The sequence below is a fragment of the Magallana gigas genome, chromosome 10 (assembly GCF_963853765.1).
Source record: "Magallana gigas chromosome 10, xbMagGiga1.1, whole genome shotgun sequence".
Classification (NCBI taxonomy): Eukaryota; Metazoa; Mollusca; class Bivalvia; order Ostreida; family Ostreidae; genus Magallana; species Magallana gigas.
Window position 1 is genome coordinate 27,892,084 of NC_088862.1, and position 17,969 is coordinate 27,910,052.

Genomic DNA, 17,969 nt, shown 5'->3' on the forward strand with positions numbered 1-17,969 from the left:
CTTTTCGAAGAATAAATATATTTTGTATTTCATTGACTGTTGTTTTCTTTATTCTTTATTACTACATTTTACTACAATGTTCATGCATTTAGAAGTTCATGCAACGTTAATGCCTCGATCGGAAAGCAACCGACCATAACTTTCTCAACTGGTATATACCACTTTGGCAGTAGAGGAGCGATCGAAACTAATATGGCGACCAAATGCTATTATGAAATCACATCAGCTTTAAGAAATTGTTATTTCAGCCAACACAATAAAGGCTGCAAGTACCCCAACAACGCGCATAATGACAATTGGAACAATCCTTGCAGTAGTGTGTTTCATTTTAGTAATTTTGATTCTTTATACTGATCAGATGGAAAATTCCAATGTTTGCATTAAATAAATGCAAATACTTGTCGACACATTGTCTTGTCTCTCCATTATGACTTTTTTTATAAACTGCCCGATAATGAATTTTTATTTCCATGATTTATCAAGGTTTACTCTTTGTCTTATTTTGAAGTTTCGATTTACATGTACTGTGTTTTTCAGTCACATGTTTTAATTATAAATAACATTGCATGTGTAAAAAATTAGTTATTTTTGCCTTGTACATGCAGTATACTTAGTGTGGAATTTTATTTCAACGGAAAATTATGTGCTTATTTTTGAGAGAGGCTGTCAGTAACAATTGAGAATTTTCTTTTAAAAAGTGGAAAGTGCAAAAATCACGAATTAGAACGAAACTTTTACACTTTTGTGTACAGTGACAATACATTATAAAAAAATGAAAATTTACAAAAACTGCGAGTGTGTTTCTATGGCAACACACCGTGTTACCGTGAAATTCATGAAATGTTGTATTTTCAACTTTTTCACGAATATCTATGAGTATGCAATATCTGAACAATCTTTAGAGTGATAAAATTAAGGAAAACAATCAGTTTATTTTATTTATCTTTAAAAAATACATAGTTCTCTCCTTATTCATAGAAAATATTTTATTAAAATATATAAAAAATGAGCAAAATGGACTTATTTTCAGACTATATTTTTTCTGAGGCGCAACGGGATTGACATTTATTCTATATGCCGTATTTTAGAAAAAAAAATGTATGCTACCGATATAGTGAATAAGAAGTTCAACAATTTACTAGTTTTCTGTAAACCCTAAACAATATACACATGTTCCTCGCATTTCACTTAATGATTACCCCCTTGATGTGAACTCTCTAGAATTAAAGGAAGAAATGAATGAACTCTAGAAGAAGATGGAATAAATCTTTACCAGTATCAAACGAACATCGAAATCGCGGTGACAGCAAAAGTAAGGCAAACAATTTTAATATATAATCCTGTTTCCTCTCGCCCGACTGACCCTACATTTTACAGTTTTAGAGTACTGTTACTTTAGCTTCAAAATTGTCAGTGCAGACCAAACTTTTAGATAGTTTGTGTATTACGATACATTCATGATAGTCTGAAAAACATATTTGAACAATATTATGAAATTTTTATCATTATAATTTGGCATATTTTATTAAAATTTCGTAGATGTTGAAACCAAATACTCTAATTTTGGCCTAAAATTAGCTTATTTTACTTTATATCATTCTCAAATTTTTGAGATGTGACCCCTACTTGTTTTACTTTTACAGAAGACATTAAATGTATATCTATTTGCATGCAATGTTTAGGAAAAATGACATTACTAATATTTTTTTTAATTGCGTTATATGTTGATTACTCAAAAATTTGTAATAATCTTAAGATATGTTGTTTTGTTCATCATTTACTGGCATTTGACGCGCCCAGGAAAACAATACAATTTTTAAACTTTGACTTAGATATTACTTATATATAGTCACTACATGTGTTACTTCCTACTGTGTCAAAATCATAGCTAAATAAAATTTCAAATTATAAAAAAATGTTTAAGATTTCTTCAATTAATCAATTTCCATTCTAAGTTTAAGTAACATTTTAAGGAAAATTATTTTTTTTTTCTGTTTGGGGCACTATATTTCCAAAACATTGCATGTGCCATTGGTCACAAATAAAATAAATGACCATTTTAGCTCCCTATCTTTATTTCCAAGTGGTTTCAAATGATTGATATTGCTAGTAATTCAGGTGCCAACCTTTTTAAACCATCTTATTTAGTCATAGCAGAAAACATATTTATAATGAGTGTCAGTGCTAATTAATTAATTGATAAAAATAGTACCATTCCATTAAATTAATTAATTGATCGATTGAAGTGACTTCCACTCACTTAAAAAAAAAAAATGTTCCTGTCATTGATCGTGATTTTCGATTTTGACTTTGTTCAATAACGAGGAAACATAATTTATTTGCAATTATCCTTTAACGACCATATTTTTCAACAAGTTTAAAAAATCAAAAAAATAGATCATCCAACCTAAGTTGTTAGGATTGAGAGAAAATGAATTATACTTTTGTAATATTGCTTTTGAAATAACGATTTGTATATGCAACAATTTGTGAAGGGTAAGCTTTTAGTATATCTTTCTCAAATATGACTTTAGAAGTCCTCCTCTTATGAAACATTTTAAAACTATAGTCATTTCTTGAATATCTTTTACAATTTTATGCCATGCTATGCTTTGCGATTTTGATAATATGATAAAAGATTTTAATGCAATGCTATGGGATTTGTATGCTGTGCTATGAGAAATTGAAATGAAGGGGCTTAATGATATAGTATGGTGTGCTTTGCTATGGAATGCTATGAAATTTGAACAAGACATCTCTATATACAGAAAAGTTCCAAACATTTAGAAGTAAAATGAAAAGAGGCCAACTTTTACCACTAATCTGCAACGTGAACATTCTTTCTTTTAAAAAAGGTTGAACTGTTGTATGCTATGCTACGGTATGCTGTGATATGATATAACGATTGAGATTCTTTGAGATTATATACCTTGGAATGAGATTCAAATGCTATGGTATGGGACTCCAATGCTTTGCTATGGAATTCCAATGATATGATATGAGATTTCAATGATATGCTTTGCTATGGTGTATGTTGTAAAAGATATGCTTGAACTGACTGTACCTTCAATAACTAATTTTATTTTGCAGTCAAAATGGAACATCATGCTGCCTTGGGTACAAGTGGGATGATTTCTTAGAGAAATGTACACGTAAGACAATTTAATTCGTTTAATGTACCAACTTGACTAAACTCTTCCCCTCGAATGGCATGTATTTGATTGATTTTAAACTAATATGAAACGAATGGGAAAAACAAGCAAACAATGCATAACTTTATTTTTATGGGCTAAATTTTTAGTCAACAAGTAATTGTACTGGAAAAAAAATGTCATATATTGTTACCCCGTCCCAGTTGACAAATATATTCAAGGATTATAATACCGCATTCAGTAAATTCTTTTTAAAGCATTAGTTCATCATTTTCAATTATTTTGATAAGAAAAGAAAAAAAAATGAATTGTTGCAGGATAAACGGCATAGACTGTTTTTACGGGTAAACGTGAAATTTAAATCTGAAAAATTGTTATAAAAGAGAAAAAAATATTTAGATATAAGACATTATACACATCGAAAATCAACTCAATTTTTCATTTGTTTGAATGAATGATATCTTATATCTCATAAATATTTATGCAGCCTGTAAAAAAGGATACAGTGGAACAAACTGTAACGCCATATTTGTTTGATATCCTTCTTATGGATTAGACTGTCAGTCTTTATGTAACTGCACTGCCAATCAATGTGATCATGCCAACGGGTGCAGGCACGATACAAAAGGTACACTTGACAATTTTATTTATATGTAAATCATTTGATGTGTAAAAAACCATAGTTGGTAAGTATGATTTTAGCAAAACATTTAAGGAATAATATACATATAATGTATAAACATTCATTGGTTTTCTTTTTTTGACAAAGGAGGTTCAAATACTTTATACAATAGTGATGTTCTGGCTAGGACTATTAAAGCATATACATTTTCATATGAATATTATCATTTAATAAACTAAATGAGAGGTCTTAGAATCGGTGATATTGTTAGATATGGTATGTAACATCAAATTAAGTACGCAGCGGCAATGCATTATTTTATGCAATTGTTTATGATGAGTCGATTAAAAAAAATTGTAAAGTATGCATGTTTACAGATATTTAATTACGAGTATGGGTCTTTTAATATTTTTTTTATTAAAATGCCGTGTTTTTTTACATTTAAACGTGAAAGATATAAGCTATTTAATTTGTACACATGTTATTTATTATGCATTTTGTAGATATTTATATAAAGATAAAGTTTTAAATTTAATTATTATTTTTTTTGTTAGATGTGAAGACTTTTCACATGAGTCTACAACCAATTTCTTGGAGGAAACAACACATTTTGAACTGTCAACAAAAGAACCTTTCCACGTAAAAGGTAATAATTACACTTTTAATAAAAGTGCCTTTTTGAATTGAATGAACAAATTCATCTTTATCATATAAGGTGACCCGTCTACGTTAAAGTCCTCATGTCTAACTGTTTTATCGTATAGTTATTGAAATTTAATCGCAATGTGACGTCCATGGACATCAATAAATATATTCTAAAGTGTACAATTTTACTTACTGGTTTAAAGCTGACAAGATTTCATAAATACGCATTATTTCCCTTTTATCTCCGATTTCCGCCATATTAAAAAATAGTTCTCAATTTCTAGTGCCCTGCTCATCGCTACACACCCCCTGTATAAGGCCGAGAGCGTTACTCATGTTTCACCGCATTCAGGAAATTCATACACCCGAACACGTTACCTTGGACGAAAAGACGTGTAAAAACGCGTTTTGAACAAAAATAATATGACAACCACTGCACTGGCTAGATATATCCAACGACGAAACAAGACCGACTGAAATTTAGACGCAGGTACTTCAAAAACTCCTCGATAGTTGTAGACCGTTTTCCTGTGTATGCTATAACATCGCACAGGCGCAAACCACACACTGTGGCAGATTGAGCAATGTCAATTATCGCATGAATCTTAAAAAACGGAGCGTATTTTGTAGGAACGGATCGAAAAGTTGCTACTTTTTTGAATTTACTATCATTTATCTACTGTGTTGGGTGTAGTGCCGCCGGGCTTTTCAAGAAGATGCAGACGTTATGCACTCTGTATGAACGACACACGTGTTTGATGTGCATGCGAAGTATGACAGCACAGTCTGTGCAAAATAATACAGGTACCTTGGACATCTTTTCCAAGAATAAATATATTTTGTATTTCATTGACTGTTGTTTTCTTTATTCTTCATTACTACAATTTACTACAATGTTCATGCATTTAGAAGTCCGTACAACGTAAATGCCTCGATCGGAAAGCAACCGACTTTAACTTTCTCAACTGGTATATACCACAGTGGCAGTAGAAGAGCGATCGAAACTAATATGGCGACGAAATGCTATAATGAAATCATGTCAGCTTTAAGAAATTATTACTTCAGCCAACACAGTAAAGGCTGCAAGTACCCCAACAACGCGCATAATGACAATTGGAACAGTCATTCTTGCAGTAGTGTGTTTCATTTTAGTAATTTTGATTCTTTATACTGATCAGATGGAAAATTCCAATGTTTGCATTAAATAAATGCAAATACTTGTCGACACATTGTCTTGTCTTTCCATTATGACTTTGTTTATACACTGCCCGACAATGTATTTTTATTTCCATGATTAATAAAGGTTTATTCTTTGTCTTATTTTGAAGTTTCGATTTACATGTACTGTGTTTTTCAGCCACCTGTTTTAATTATAAATAACATTGCATGTGTAAAATATTAGTTATTTTTGCCTTTTACATGCAGTATACTCAGCCCGGGATTTTATTTCAACGGATGTTTTAGTGAATGATGTTAGAGTCATCAATCAAAAAAGTATGTGCTGATTATTAAGAGAGGCTGTCAGTAACAATTGAGAATTTTCTTTTTAAAAGTGGGAAGTGCAAAAATCACGAATTAGAACGAAACTTTTACACTTTTGTGTACAGTGACAATAAATAATAAAAAAGTGAAAATTTCAAAAAACTGCGCGTGTGTTTTTATGGCAACATAACGTGTTACCGTGAAATTCATGAAATGTTGTATTTTCAACTTTTTCACGAATATCTATGAGTATACACTATCTAAGCAATCTTTAGAGTGATAAAATTAAGGAAAACAATCAGTTTATCTTATTTATCTTTAAAAAATACATAGTTCTCTCCTTATTCATAGAAAATACATGTATTTTATTAAAATATATAAAAATGAGCAAAATGGACTTCTTTTCAGACGGTATTTTTTCTGAGGCGCAGCAGGAGTGACATTCATTCTATATGTCGTATCTTAAACAAAAATGTATGCTACCGATATAGTGAATAAAAGACGTTAAACAATTTACTAGTTTTCTGTAAAACCCGAAACACAATACACATGTTCCTCGCATTTCACTTAATGATTACCCCTCTTGATGTGAACTCTCTAAAATTGAAGGAAGAAATAAATGAACTCTAGAAGAAGATGGAATAAACCTTTACCAGTATCAAACGAACATCGAAATCGCGGTGACAGCCAAAAGTAAGGCACACAATTTAAATATATAATCATGTTTCCTCTCGCCCGACTGACCATACATTTTACAGTTTTAGAGAGTTTGTGTATTACAATACATTCATGATAGTCTGAAAAACATATCTGAACAATATTATATTTCTATCATTATCATTTGGCATATTCTATTAATATTTCGTAGATGTTGAGACCAAATGTACTCTAATTTTGGCCTAAAATTAACTTATTTTACTTTATATCATTCTCAAATTTTTGAGATGTGACCCATACTTGTTTCACTTTTACAGAAGACATTAAATTGATATCTATTTGTATGCAATGTTTAGGAAAAATGACGTATTAAATATTTTTTTTTTATAATTTGATTACTCAAAAGTTTGTAATAATCTTAACATATGTTATTTCGTTCATTATTAACTGGCATTTGACGCAACCAGTAAAGCAATATTATTTTTAAACTGTGACTTAGATATTACTTTTATAGTAAATGCATGTGTTACTTCATACTGTGTCAAAATCAAAGCTAAATAAAAGTTCAAATTCTAAAAAATGTTTTAGATTTCTTCAATTAATGAATTTCCAATCTAAATTCTAGCGAAATTTTCAGGATTTTTTTTTCTGTTTGGGGCACTATTTTTCCAAAACATTGCATGTGCCATGGATCACAAATAAAATAAAGGACCATTTTAGCTCCCTATCTTTATTTCCAAGTGGTTTCAAATGATTAACATTGCTAGTATTTCAGGTGCCAACCTTCTTAAACCATCTTATTTAGTTATAGCAGAAAACGTATGTATAATGAGTGTCAATGCTAATTAATTAATTGATAAAAAAAGGATCATTCCATTAAATTAATTAATCGATCGATTGAAGTGACTTCCACTCACATACTTAAAAAAAACAATGTTTCCGTCATTGACCATGATTTTCGATTTTGACTTTGTTCAATAACGAGGAAACAAAATCAATTTGCAAATTATACTTTAGCGACCTATTTTTCAAGAACTTAAAAAAATAAAAAAAAAAGATCATTAAACTTAAATTGTTTGGATTGAGAGAAAATGACATATTCTTTTGTGATATTGCTTTTGAAATTAAGATTTGCATATGCAACAATTTGTGGAAGGTAAGCTTTTAATATTTCTTTTTCAAATTTGACTTTAGAGGTCCTCATCATATGAACCATTTTAAAACTACAGTCATTTCATGAACATCTTTTACCATTGTATGCTATTCTATGCTATGCGATTTTGATGATATGCTATGTGATTTTGATGCAGTGCTATGAGATTTGCATGCTATGCTATCAGAAATTGAAATGAATGCTTTGAGATTTGAACAAAAACATCTCCATACACAGAAAAATCCCAAACACGTAGAAGTAAAATGAAAAGAAGCCAACGTTTACCACTAATCTGCAACGTTAACATTTATTCTTAAAAGGAAACATTTAAAACCAAGTTAAAATCATGTTGTATGCTATGCTATGGTATGCTGTGATATAATATGACGAATGAAATTCTATGATATTGTATACCTTGGTATGAGATTCCAATGCTATGGTATGGGATTCCAATGTTATACTATGAGATTCCAATGCTATACTATGAGGTTTCAATAATATGCTATAATATGGTGTATGTTGTAAAAGATATGCTTGAACTGACTGTACCTTGAATAATTATTTTATTTTGCAGTCAAAATGGAACATCGATATGCTGCCTTGGGTACAAGTGGGATGATATCTTAGAGAAATGTACACGTAAGACAATTTAATTCGTTTTATGAACATGCACAAACTTGACTAAACTTTCCCCCTCGCATTACAAGTATTTTATTGATTGTTTTTAAATATTAAACGAATGGGGAAAACAAGCAAACCATACATAACTTTATTTTTATGGGCTAAATTTTCAGTCAACAAGTAAATGTACTGGAAAAAAATGTAATATATCGTTACCCCGTCCAAGTTGAAAAATACATTCAAGGGTTATAACACAGCATTCAGTAAATTGTTTAAAGGCATTAATTCATCATAATTAATTATTTTGATAAGAAAAGACAAAAAAAAGGAATTGTTGCGGGATAAACGGCGTATACTATTTTTTACGGTTAAACGTGAAATTAAGAAAAATTGTTATAAAAGAAAAAAAAAAAATTTGATGTAAGACAATTATTTATACACATTGAAAATCAACTCAAGTTTTCATTTGTTTGAATAAATGCGATCTTTTATCTCATAATTTCTTGCAGCCTGCAAAAAAGGATACCTTGGAACAAACTGTGAGTCAATGTGTGTGTATCCTTCTTATGGATTAGACTGTCAGTCTTCATGTAACTGCATTGCCAATCAATGTGATCATCCCAACGGGTGCAAGCACCATACACAAGGTACACGTTACAAGTTTGTCTATATGTAAATCATTTGATATGTTAAAAACCATACTTGGTGAGTATGGTTTTAGCAAAACATTTAAGGAAGTTCATGTGAATATTATCATTTATAAACTAAATGAGAGATCTTAGAATCGATCGGTAAGATTGTTAGACATTGTATATAAGATCAAATAAGGTACGCAGGGGCAATGCAACATTTTATGCAGTTTATGATGATTCGGTGTAAAAGAAATTGTAAAGCATGCATGTTTACAGATATTTCATTATGATTATGGGTCTTTTATTTTTCATTAAAATGCCGTGTTTCTGTTTACCTTTTAAACGTGAAAGGTTTAAGCTATTCTATTTGTACTAATGTTATGTATTTTGCATTTTGTAGATATTTATATAAATATAAAGTTTTAATTGTGTTTATCTTTTTTTTAAATTTTATTTGTTATATGTGAAGACTTTTCACATGAGTCTACAACCAATTTCTTGGAGGAAACGACACATTTTGAACTGTTAACAAAAGAACCTTTCCACGTAAAAGGTAATAATTACACTTTTGATAACAGTGCCTTCTTAAATAGAATGAACAAATTTATCTTTATCATATAAGGTGAACCGTCTACATTAAAGTACAACGCACGTACATGTATTAATCTGTTTGGCGTTATATTTTATCGTGGCAAAAAATCAACATCATTTTTTTTTTAAATTAAGATATTATATTTTACACTTTTTAATAGAAAAAAAAACATAATTAGGGAATGCATTTAATTTAGATAACTGCTATGCTCGTAGATCGAAGGCGTTTACGCTCTTTTTTTTAAACCTGCGTGAATGATAGCAGTTGTCTTATAAACCGAAATAAGAATAATATTAGGGGCACCGAATAAACATGTCGTTTTCAGATAATTTTAGATAAAGTGTATCAAATGAAGAACAGTAACACCGACTGAATGGTATGTGCTTAAAACATTAATCGTATTTTAAAGGGAGTTTTTTTTTCGTGACATCATTATTGAATTGAGCTGGATTAATATGGATATCAATACATGTATACAATGTATATATTTTTTTCAACTGAATGCATCATGCATGCATGTACAATTGTAAATATTCTCAAATTTAAGTTATTTCCCATTAATGTTCTTATTTCTCACTGTTTTATCGTATAATTATTGCACTTCGATCGCAATGTGACTTTCATGGATATCAATAAATATATTCTTAAGTGTACAATTTTACTAATTGGTTTAAGAAATTGTTATTTCAGCCAACACAGTAAAGGCTGCAAGTACCCCAACAACGCACATCGTATATTACAAAAGTACCATGGCAATTGGAACAATCATTCTTGCAGTAGTGTTTCATTTTAATAATTGTGATTCTTTATACCTATCAGATGGAAAATTCCAATGTTAACTTTAAATAAATGCAAATATTTGTCGACATATCGTCTTGTTCTTCATTATTATTACGTTTGTAAACTGTTATGCCTAACAATGTATTTTTATTTCGATAATTCTTTTAAGATTTACTCTTTATCTTATTTTCAAGTTTCGCTTTGCATGTACTGTGTTTTCAGTCACTCGTTTAAACTATGATTTTAATTCAACAGTTTTAAAGGGGCGTGGTCATGATTTTCCTCAAAAAATATTTTTCTGATTTTAATGTTCATAATGCTTCAGTAAGGCATTTTTAATAGGCAACTAAAATTTGAGTGTCATTTGTTGAGTTGTAACTGCGTTACATAGATTATAATGCTATGCCATATAAACGAAGCTTTAGTTTACATTTTTAGTGTTGAAGTAAAACTTCCAGTTTTAGACTTAAAATAAATAGTTCAAGCGTAAGAAACTGTTCATTTATGCTAAAAATGAATAAGAAGATTCATTTGACAAATCAGATTGAACAAGATTTTATACTGGTATATTGAATCTATGTAAACAAAAGCAGGGCAGGCGCTTTGTTTTTATAACAAACAATTTTAAGCCTTGCATTTTGCGTATCACTTTGCAACTAACTCTCAAATTTTATTAGATCATTAAAAATGCAATTCTAAAGCATTGTAAACAAGAGGCCCAGGGGCCACATCGCTCACCTGAGCAACAATTGCCTTAATTCTGATCAAATTAGCATTACAGTATCAAAATATCTTGACAACTGAGTACAGTAGATCTTGCTAAAAAAAATTGAAAATCTGCCAATTTTTATCAACCTCTTATTTTTTTGGTAAATACCAAGCCCCTTTTGTTGTTGTACGAAGATTTGTCTCTATTCCTATATACCCCCCCCCCCCATTTCATGGCCCCATTTTTTTCTCTAGGGAATCATGGTTTCATCAGACTTAAATCTGCATAACCTTTGCTTTCACACTAAGTACTGAGTTTTGAACCGAACACTTTCCCAGAATAGTTTTAAAGATTTTCTCTTTATATTCCTATGTAAAAATTCAAACCGCCATCACGGTCCCGCCCTACCACTAGGGACTGTGATTTTGCAAACTTGAATTTACACTACCCGAGGATGCCTCTACACAAGTTTAAGCTTTTCTGGCCAAAAATTCTTTAAAAAGAAGATTTTTAAAGATTTTCTCTATATATTCCTAAGTAAAAACTCATCCCCCATTGTGGCCTCACCCTACCCCTGGACTATTATTTAAACAAACTTGAATCTATATGATCTGGGGATGCTTCCACTCAAATTTGGGCTTTCCTGGCCTAATAATTTTGAGAAGAAGACTTTTAAAGATTTTCTCTATCTATAAAAATTCATCCCCCATTGTGACCCCGCCCTACCCCCAGGACCATGATTTGAACAAACTTGAATCTACACTTCCTAAGGATGGTTACATGCCAATTTGAGATTTCTTGGCCAAATATTTTTGAGAAGAAGATTTTTAAAAGATTTTCTCAATATATTCCTATGTAAAACTTGATCTGCCAATTGTGGCCCCACCCTACCCCCGGGGATCATGATTTGAACAAACTTGAATCTACACTACCTGAGGATGCTTCCATTTCAATTTGAGCTTTTCTGGCTTAATAGTTTTTGAGAAGATTTTTAAAGATTTTCTCTATGTATTCTTATGTAAAACATGATCCCCCTATTGTGGCCCCACCCTACCCCCGGGGACCATGATTTAAACAAACTTGAATCTACACTATCTGAGGATGCTTCCACTCAAATTTGAGCTTTCCTGGCCTAATAGTTTTTGAGAAGACTTTGGCTCAGGTGAGCTAAAAAAGGTTAAGTTTACAATACAATAAGTTGTTAAAGTTGGTTTCTGGAAGAAGAGACTTTGAAAATTTTCTTAATTAATATTGAAATTTTTTAAAGTTTTTTAATCTTTAGTTTTTAAGATCTGCGTACAAACATAGAATTGTGAGCAAATCTCTGTATCTTGCTTATAATTCGAAGCTTAACACTCAAATATGGTTAGTAAATAGAAATTGTAAACAATTAAAACACAAGAAACATGCAATATAACAAATAAAGAACACAATTTATTTTTTCGAAATGAATCATATATATACATGTACATGTTTATACCTACATATTTCCGACAGCGATATCAAACTCTGTTTAAACTGAATAAACTCGAGAAAATGTCGAGCATCTCAACAAAACCTATTGCATTAATATACCATTACGCAAAATATAATGCCGAATTACCGATAGAATGAATTGTATTTCAGTACTTTTTTGATACATCAGATTTTGCTTAGTTTGCGCAGGTAAACAGTTAACTGTTTGATTTACCGAAGTCTCTGTTTGATTTGATACGTAAAAATCACGAAATACAGACGATAGTTCCCAGGTTACAAAGCATAAATAATGAAAACGAAACGAAAACCAAAACAAGCTAACACCAACGTCATGTGTGAAAACTGTCAACGCATTGAAATATTTAGCCTCAATTTACTTCACAAAATCGGCACCAATATATTTTGCATGTTTCAAAAATTTCCCTTCATTCGCGAACTGTTGCACAACAAGCAAATTCATCATAGTCAGATCGACCCTTTTTCGTATAATGTCATGGCTGCTTTAAACAAAGAACCTCGTTTTAGATGTATGGAATACGAGTCTTGGTAAAATGGGTACGCAAACCCGGGCCGTGGCAAAATAAAAGCCGGGGCAGATCGGCAATCGTCAATTCCAAATATGCATTATTTTGCAGCAATATTTACAGCAAATACAAATATACTGGTCCATCAAATATCCTGAAATTTCAATTAGATTGGCAGATTAATAACTGCCAATCTTTTGTTTTGCCCAGGCCAAGTCTTGTCTACCCATTTTACCGGATGCCGAATCCGAAGCTATTAAACTGATTGAAACACGCCTTTCCTTTATTTTTTTTTCGTAATAACTCAGATTTTGAAACAGAATTAGACCTTAATTTTTGCAATTTATATTTTCCTTCCCATAAGGATAAATTATGCTAAACTACGTTGAATTGGAATCAGTAGTTCTTGAGAAGAAGATTTTTTAAAATGCACCCCCTTTTTTCTACAGTTTCAAGGTTTTCTCCGCTTTGAATACAGATCGGACTTTTATTTCTGCAATTTATATTCGCCCTCCCATAAGGATGCTTTGTGCCAAATTTGGTTGAAATTGGATAAGCGGTTTTAGAGAAGAAGTTCAAAATGTAAAAAGTTTACAGACGGACAGACAGACGGACAGACGGATGGACAGACGGACGGACGGACGGACGGACGACGGACAAAAAGTGATCAGAATAGCTCACTTGAGCTTTCAGCTCAGGTGAGCTAATAATAAAAATAGAAAATTAGAATCTGAGAAAAATCGTGCCCATGCCCTGAAATGATTAATATAAAGACTTAGTTAATGAGATTCAGATTCAAATCAAACAGTTTTGAGCAGAGGTATATTTATTGTTTGTTACAGTAATTTGAAAAATCTAATTTAAATTAAACATATTTTATAGTTTGGGTAGTAAATTCCTCGATGTTTTAATTCAATGTACATGTAGAATGAATCATGTTCTAAAAGAGAAAACGGCCTTAACAAAAAAAAAACCTCATTTGGTTCTAAATCAAGTAAAATAACTAAATGGAAACAATAATGATATAATTGACTATACAATTTACGTATTTACTGCATGTAATTATATCATTAAAACACCAGCATATGATCATACCAGTACTTTAAAATCTTGATGAAGAATCATATTTTCGGAAGACTGTGTAAATCCTAAGGCATTACTACAGTTTGGGACACTGCAGTTATAATCAGGCTGTAAGGCCTGTTCATACGTCGGTTACGGACAGTTGGCGGCGCAAATATTCTTAAAGAAGCCATTGTCACAGGCCTAACATTATGATTAACAAACAAAGATTAAAAATCGACACGTCCTACAAGAAACAGAACAATCGTTCTTCTGTACAGAGGCATACAACTATTTCAAATATTTAAAAAAAACCACGCATGCATTCTATTAGATTAGAATCCAACTGCAGCCCCATCTTTGCAAGCCAAAGGTTTATGATCCACTCTGCTTTTCTACAATGTTGTAAAAGAGCAGAGTGGATCGTAAACCTTTGGCTAGCGAAGATATCACAGACCCTGACAACACAATTTTACAATGATATTACATAACCCATTAGTATTGAAGTTGTGTGTAACAGAAATAATAATGACATAGTCATCACGTTATTAACTTGATCACTTTATCTACCGATGGCAGGAATTCTTAGATTAATCTTGCAAACGTTTAAGGCAGTTGCACTAGTGCAATGCCAACAATTTCTTATCCGTACTATCTAGCTTAATCTTATTATTTTTTTTTTGCGGCAGTGTGTACCCTTGTTCTTTATTAATGCAAAGTAAGTTACTTCATTACATGTTATAAAATCAGGAAAATATTTGTAGATATATACGAAAAAACTTTGAAAGACTAACAATAAACATTTTGTTTATGTGCAGATATAAAATCACTGCCCTCATATACGTCCTTTTCGCACCAGATACTAACTGTCAAGAGATAGAAGACAGAAGACCTGGGTTTTAGAATGGCATTCTCCCAGAAGTGTAATGCAACATGTTCACTTTATACTGTGTACGGTTGTTTTCTGTGCCGCATAAAAGGAATATTGTGAAACTTGAACACCCGAATACGATTCCATAAGAAACCTCCAAACAGTAAACTAAAAACAAATATAAAGTACATTTTATGTTACATCTAAATAAGTTTGATTCCACTCATAGACGGATTGAAATGTTTTATTACCATTTCATTACAGGAACATGTAGATGCATATGCGATGTGTTGATAGTGCTATTTGTAAATTATGTTATTTAGTTCCATCTTAATAGTTATCATTAAAACGGTTCAATTATTGGACTTACACAGCAAAGTCAAGAAATATAAATTGTTTTTAAATGAATAATTGATGACAGAATTATCTCTCTTGGGACGTGTTTTCGATAATGTCAATGTTGTTATATGCATGCATGACAAAAACAAACCTTAATGTCGCGTTGTATGGTGTTTCTTGTATATGTATAAAACATACACATATCTTTCATTCATCATTAAAACAATTAAGTTAATGGCCAATGTGAACATCATACTGTTTAATAAATTAGATGTATTTCTGTTAAAAAAAAAAAGATTGTTTTAGTAGGTTTTTTAAAAGAATATATGCCGTTTGAAGTGAAACTTTTAAAAGAAAGAATGTTTGCGTTTTACAATTAAGCTCCAAAAGTTATTAACTTTCTGCAAATTTATACAGTTTAAATAAAACGCATATATATGCATGTAAAAGTATTAAATATAAATTCTAATCATTTTTTTACTGACCGGGTCTGTCAGTAAACGCCCAACTATATAATTTTCCTGAGCACGTGATGTGACAACAAGCTAACTTTAGAACGTACACAATATGTCGACGTGAAAACTTGGTCGGTCCCTTGGCAGTGGAAAATAGCGTTTTGAGAGAAAAAAAAAATGTTTGACAGAGAACGCAGTAAAATGCAAAACTTACCATATTGGAGACGACTTTGAGCGGTAGACACTTGTTAGAAAATCTCATTTTAAATTATTGTATTGCTAGCTTTTTGTTACATGTATAGACAGGTGGATCATACAGCTATGTTTTTCTTTGTTTAATAAGATATTTACTCGTTAAGGAAAATAAAATATGTCAATAATACGGTATTCATAGTTTGGATATGATAAAACTTGTATATAGTTTGAGTCGAGGGACCCAGAAGGGATATTTTATAATTATATATGTTGACAAATGAATAAAAATAATGGTACGTTGCAAAAGAGCTCTCATCGATTGTCATTGACACAGATACGCAACCATCCTCATAACATGCAGATGACAATATCTGATTTTTTTTATTAAAAGCACACAAACCTGTTTATCGGAATTCAAATATCTGTATTAAAAAAAAAAAAAAAAAAAAAAAAAAACCTGTCGTATAACCTCGTTCTGCAAGCTGCTTTTTTGAATTACTATCCCGTGCACTTGCTCAAATCCACCTCAAACGTTAATCGTTGATGGGAATGCATAACTATATCGCCGTTATTCGTTTTTTTTAAATAACGGCTAGTACCTCTTTAATATTAGTCAAAAATTGCAAAGTTTTCTAGAAACTTCTTTTTTATATATTTAGCCATGCTGACAAAATTTAGAGATGGTTTTCAACATCGCACAAAGGCATTAAAACGGCATATATACTGTAAAACGAGAAAATTTGGCGCATACGTATTTTAGCACAAACGCAAGTGCCAGTACATTAGCGCAATTATATTTTAGCGCATGCATCTTTTCTTTAAAAAAGAATACAAAAAATGTTGTTGTTTGATAAACGATCACGCCCAAAATTTACTTCTGTGTTCACTCAAGCACGTAAACACAACGACTTTGATTTCTATCTCGCATGCACGGTAAACTGCCGTTGAGAACAATACACTTACTTTTGTGTAAATCGTCAGTAGATAGATATAAAAAAAACTTATTTATTGGCGATGGTGTGTAATTTTGGTTGGTAAACAAATTTGAGTTATCGGTATTGAATTTAACGTGTCGACTTGGATAACACTAGAAGAGTCCCGAAACTATAAGTGATATCGAATGCTACATTTACCATGAGTTTCGTACGATCACCATGAGAGAATCTTTTTCACAGTAATTTTACATTTTAAAAACACAAAAAATAGGTATCGTCTTGTTATCTTTATATCCACTAATCTGAGATCAAAGAAATTATGATCAATCGTGTATTGTCAGCGTTAACGATCGCCACGCTTAATCACAATCTCACCCCGAGGCGCTTAATGGAAATGGCATGGGGAGAAGCCCAATTTTCAAGGTGCTAATGAGATATATTAAAAAAGCAATTAAAACTGAATTAATTAATCCATGTTTAGGCACTTATACCCGATAACCCATGCTGTTTACCTGTGTAATTGTTTAAACAAACAGAACCGACAGCATCTGATGTTTAAATGAACACTTCTATATAGCCTTAAAATGGACCGACGTTATTGTTTTGCAACTTACATATGGAAAATCGTTGGCGCACTATTAATTTAAGCGCTCAAAGGCAGGTGCGCCAAAGGCGCTAAAATTTGTAGTGCGCCATATTTTCTTGTTTTACAGTACCTCTAAAGAACGAAGAAACATGTTACATTATTTGAAAACAAAAGATAATATAACTTGCTAATTATACTATTCTCGTGATCATAAAACGTTTTTCTAGCAGTCGCATGTGACAATAAATACAAGCTATGATAATAGACACAATAGCGAGTCCGATCAGAGCAAACTTTAGGTAATTGGTCCGTTTACTTTCTTGTGTCACTGCCTTACAGGTTGTTTTGTCATTATGTGGTGTGGCATCAGTTAAATCTGTAATAAAAAAAACCATAACAAATTTACGTTTTAAAATATATGTATGAGCAAAATGTCTATTATATCTATCTATCTATCTATCTATCTATCTATCTATCTATC

The 17,969-nt window shown here is 31.3% G+C and overlaps 1 protein-coding gene across 1 annotated transcript; it reads left to right on the forward strand.

Annotated features, from left to right (window-relative positions):
- The first annotated feature begins 7,386 nt into the window (after positions 1–7,386).
- Positions 7,387–10,395, forward strand: LOC136272009 (uncharacterized). Its single transcript, XM_066072671.1, has 5 exons — positions 7,387–7,714; positions 8,286–8,350; positions 8,842–8,979; positions 9,434–9,517; positions 10,247–10,395. Exons 1-5 carry the CDS (start codon positions 7,650–7,652, stop codon positions 10,393–10,395), a joined length of 501 nt encoding a protein of 166 aa, XP_065928743.1. The 5' UTR covers positions 7,387–7,649.
- Positions 10,396–17,969: the final 7,574 nt, after the last annotated feature.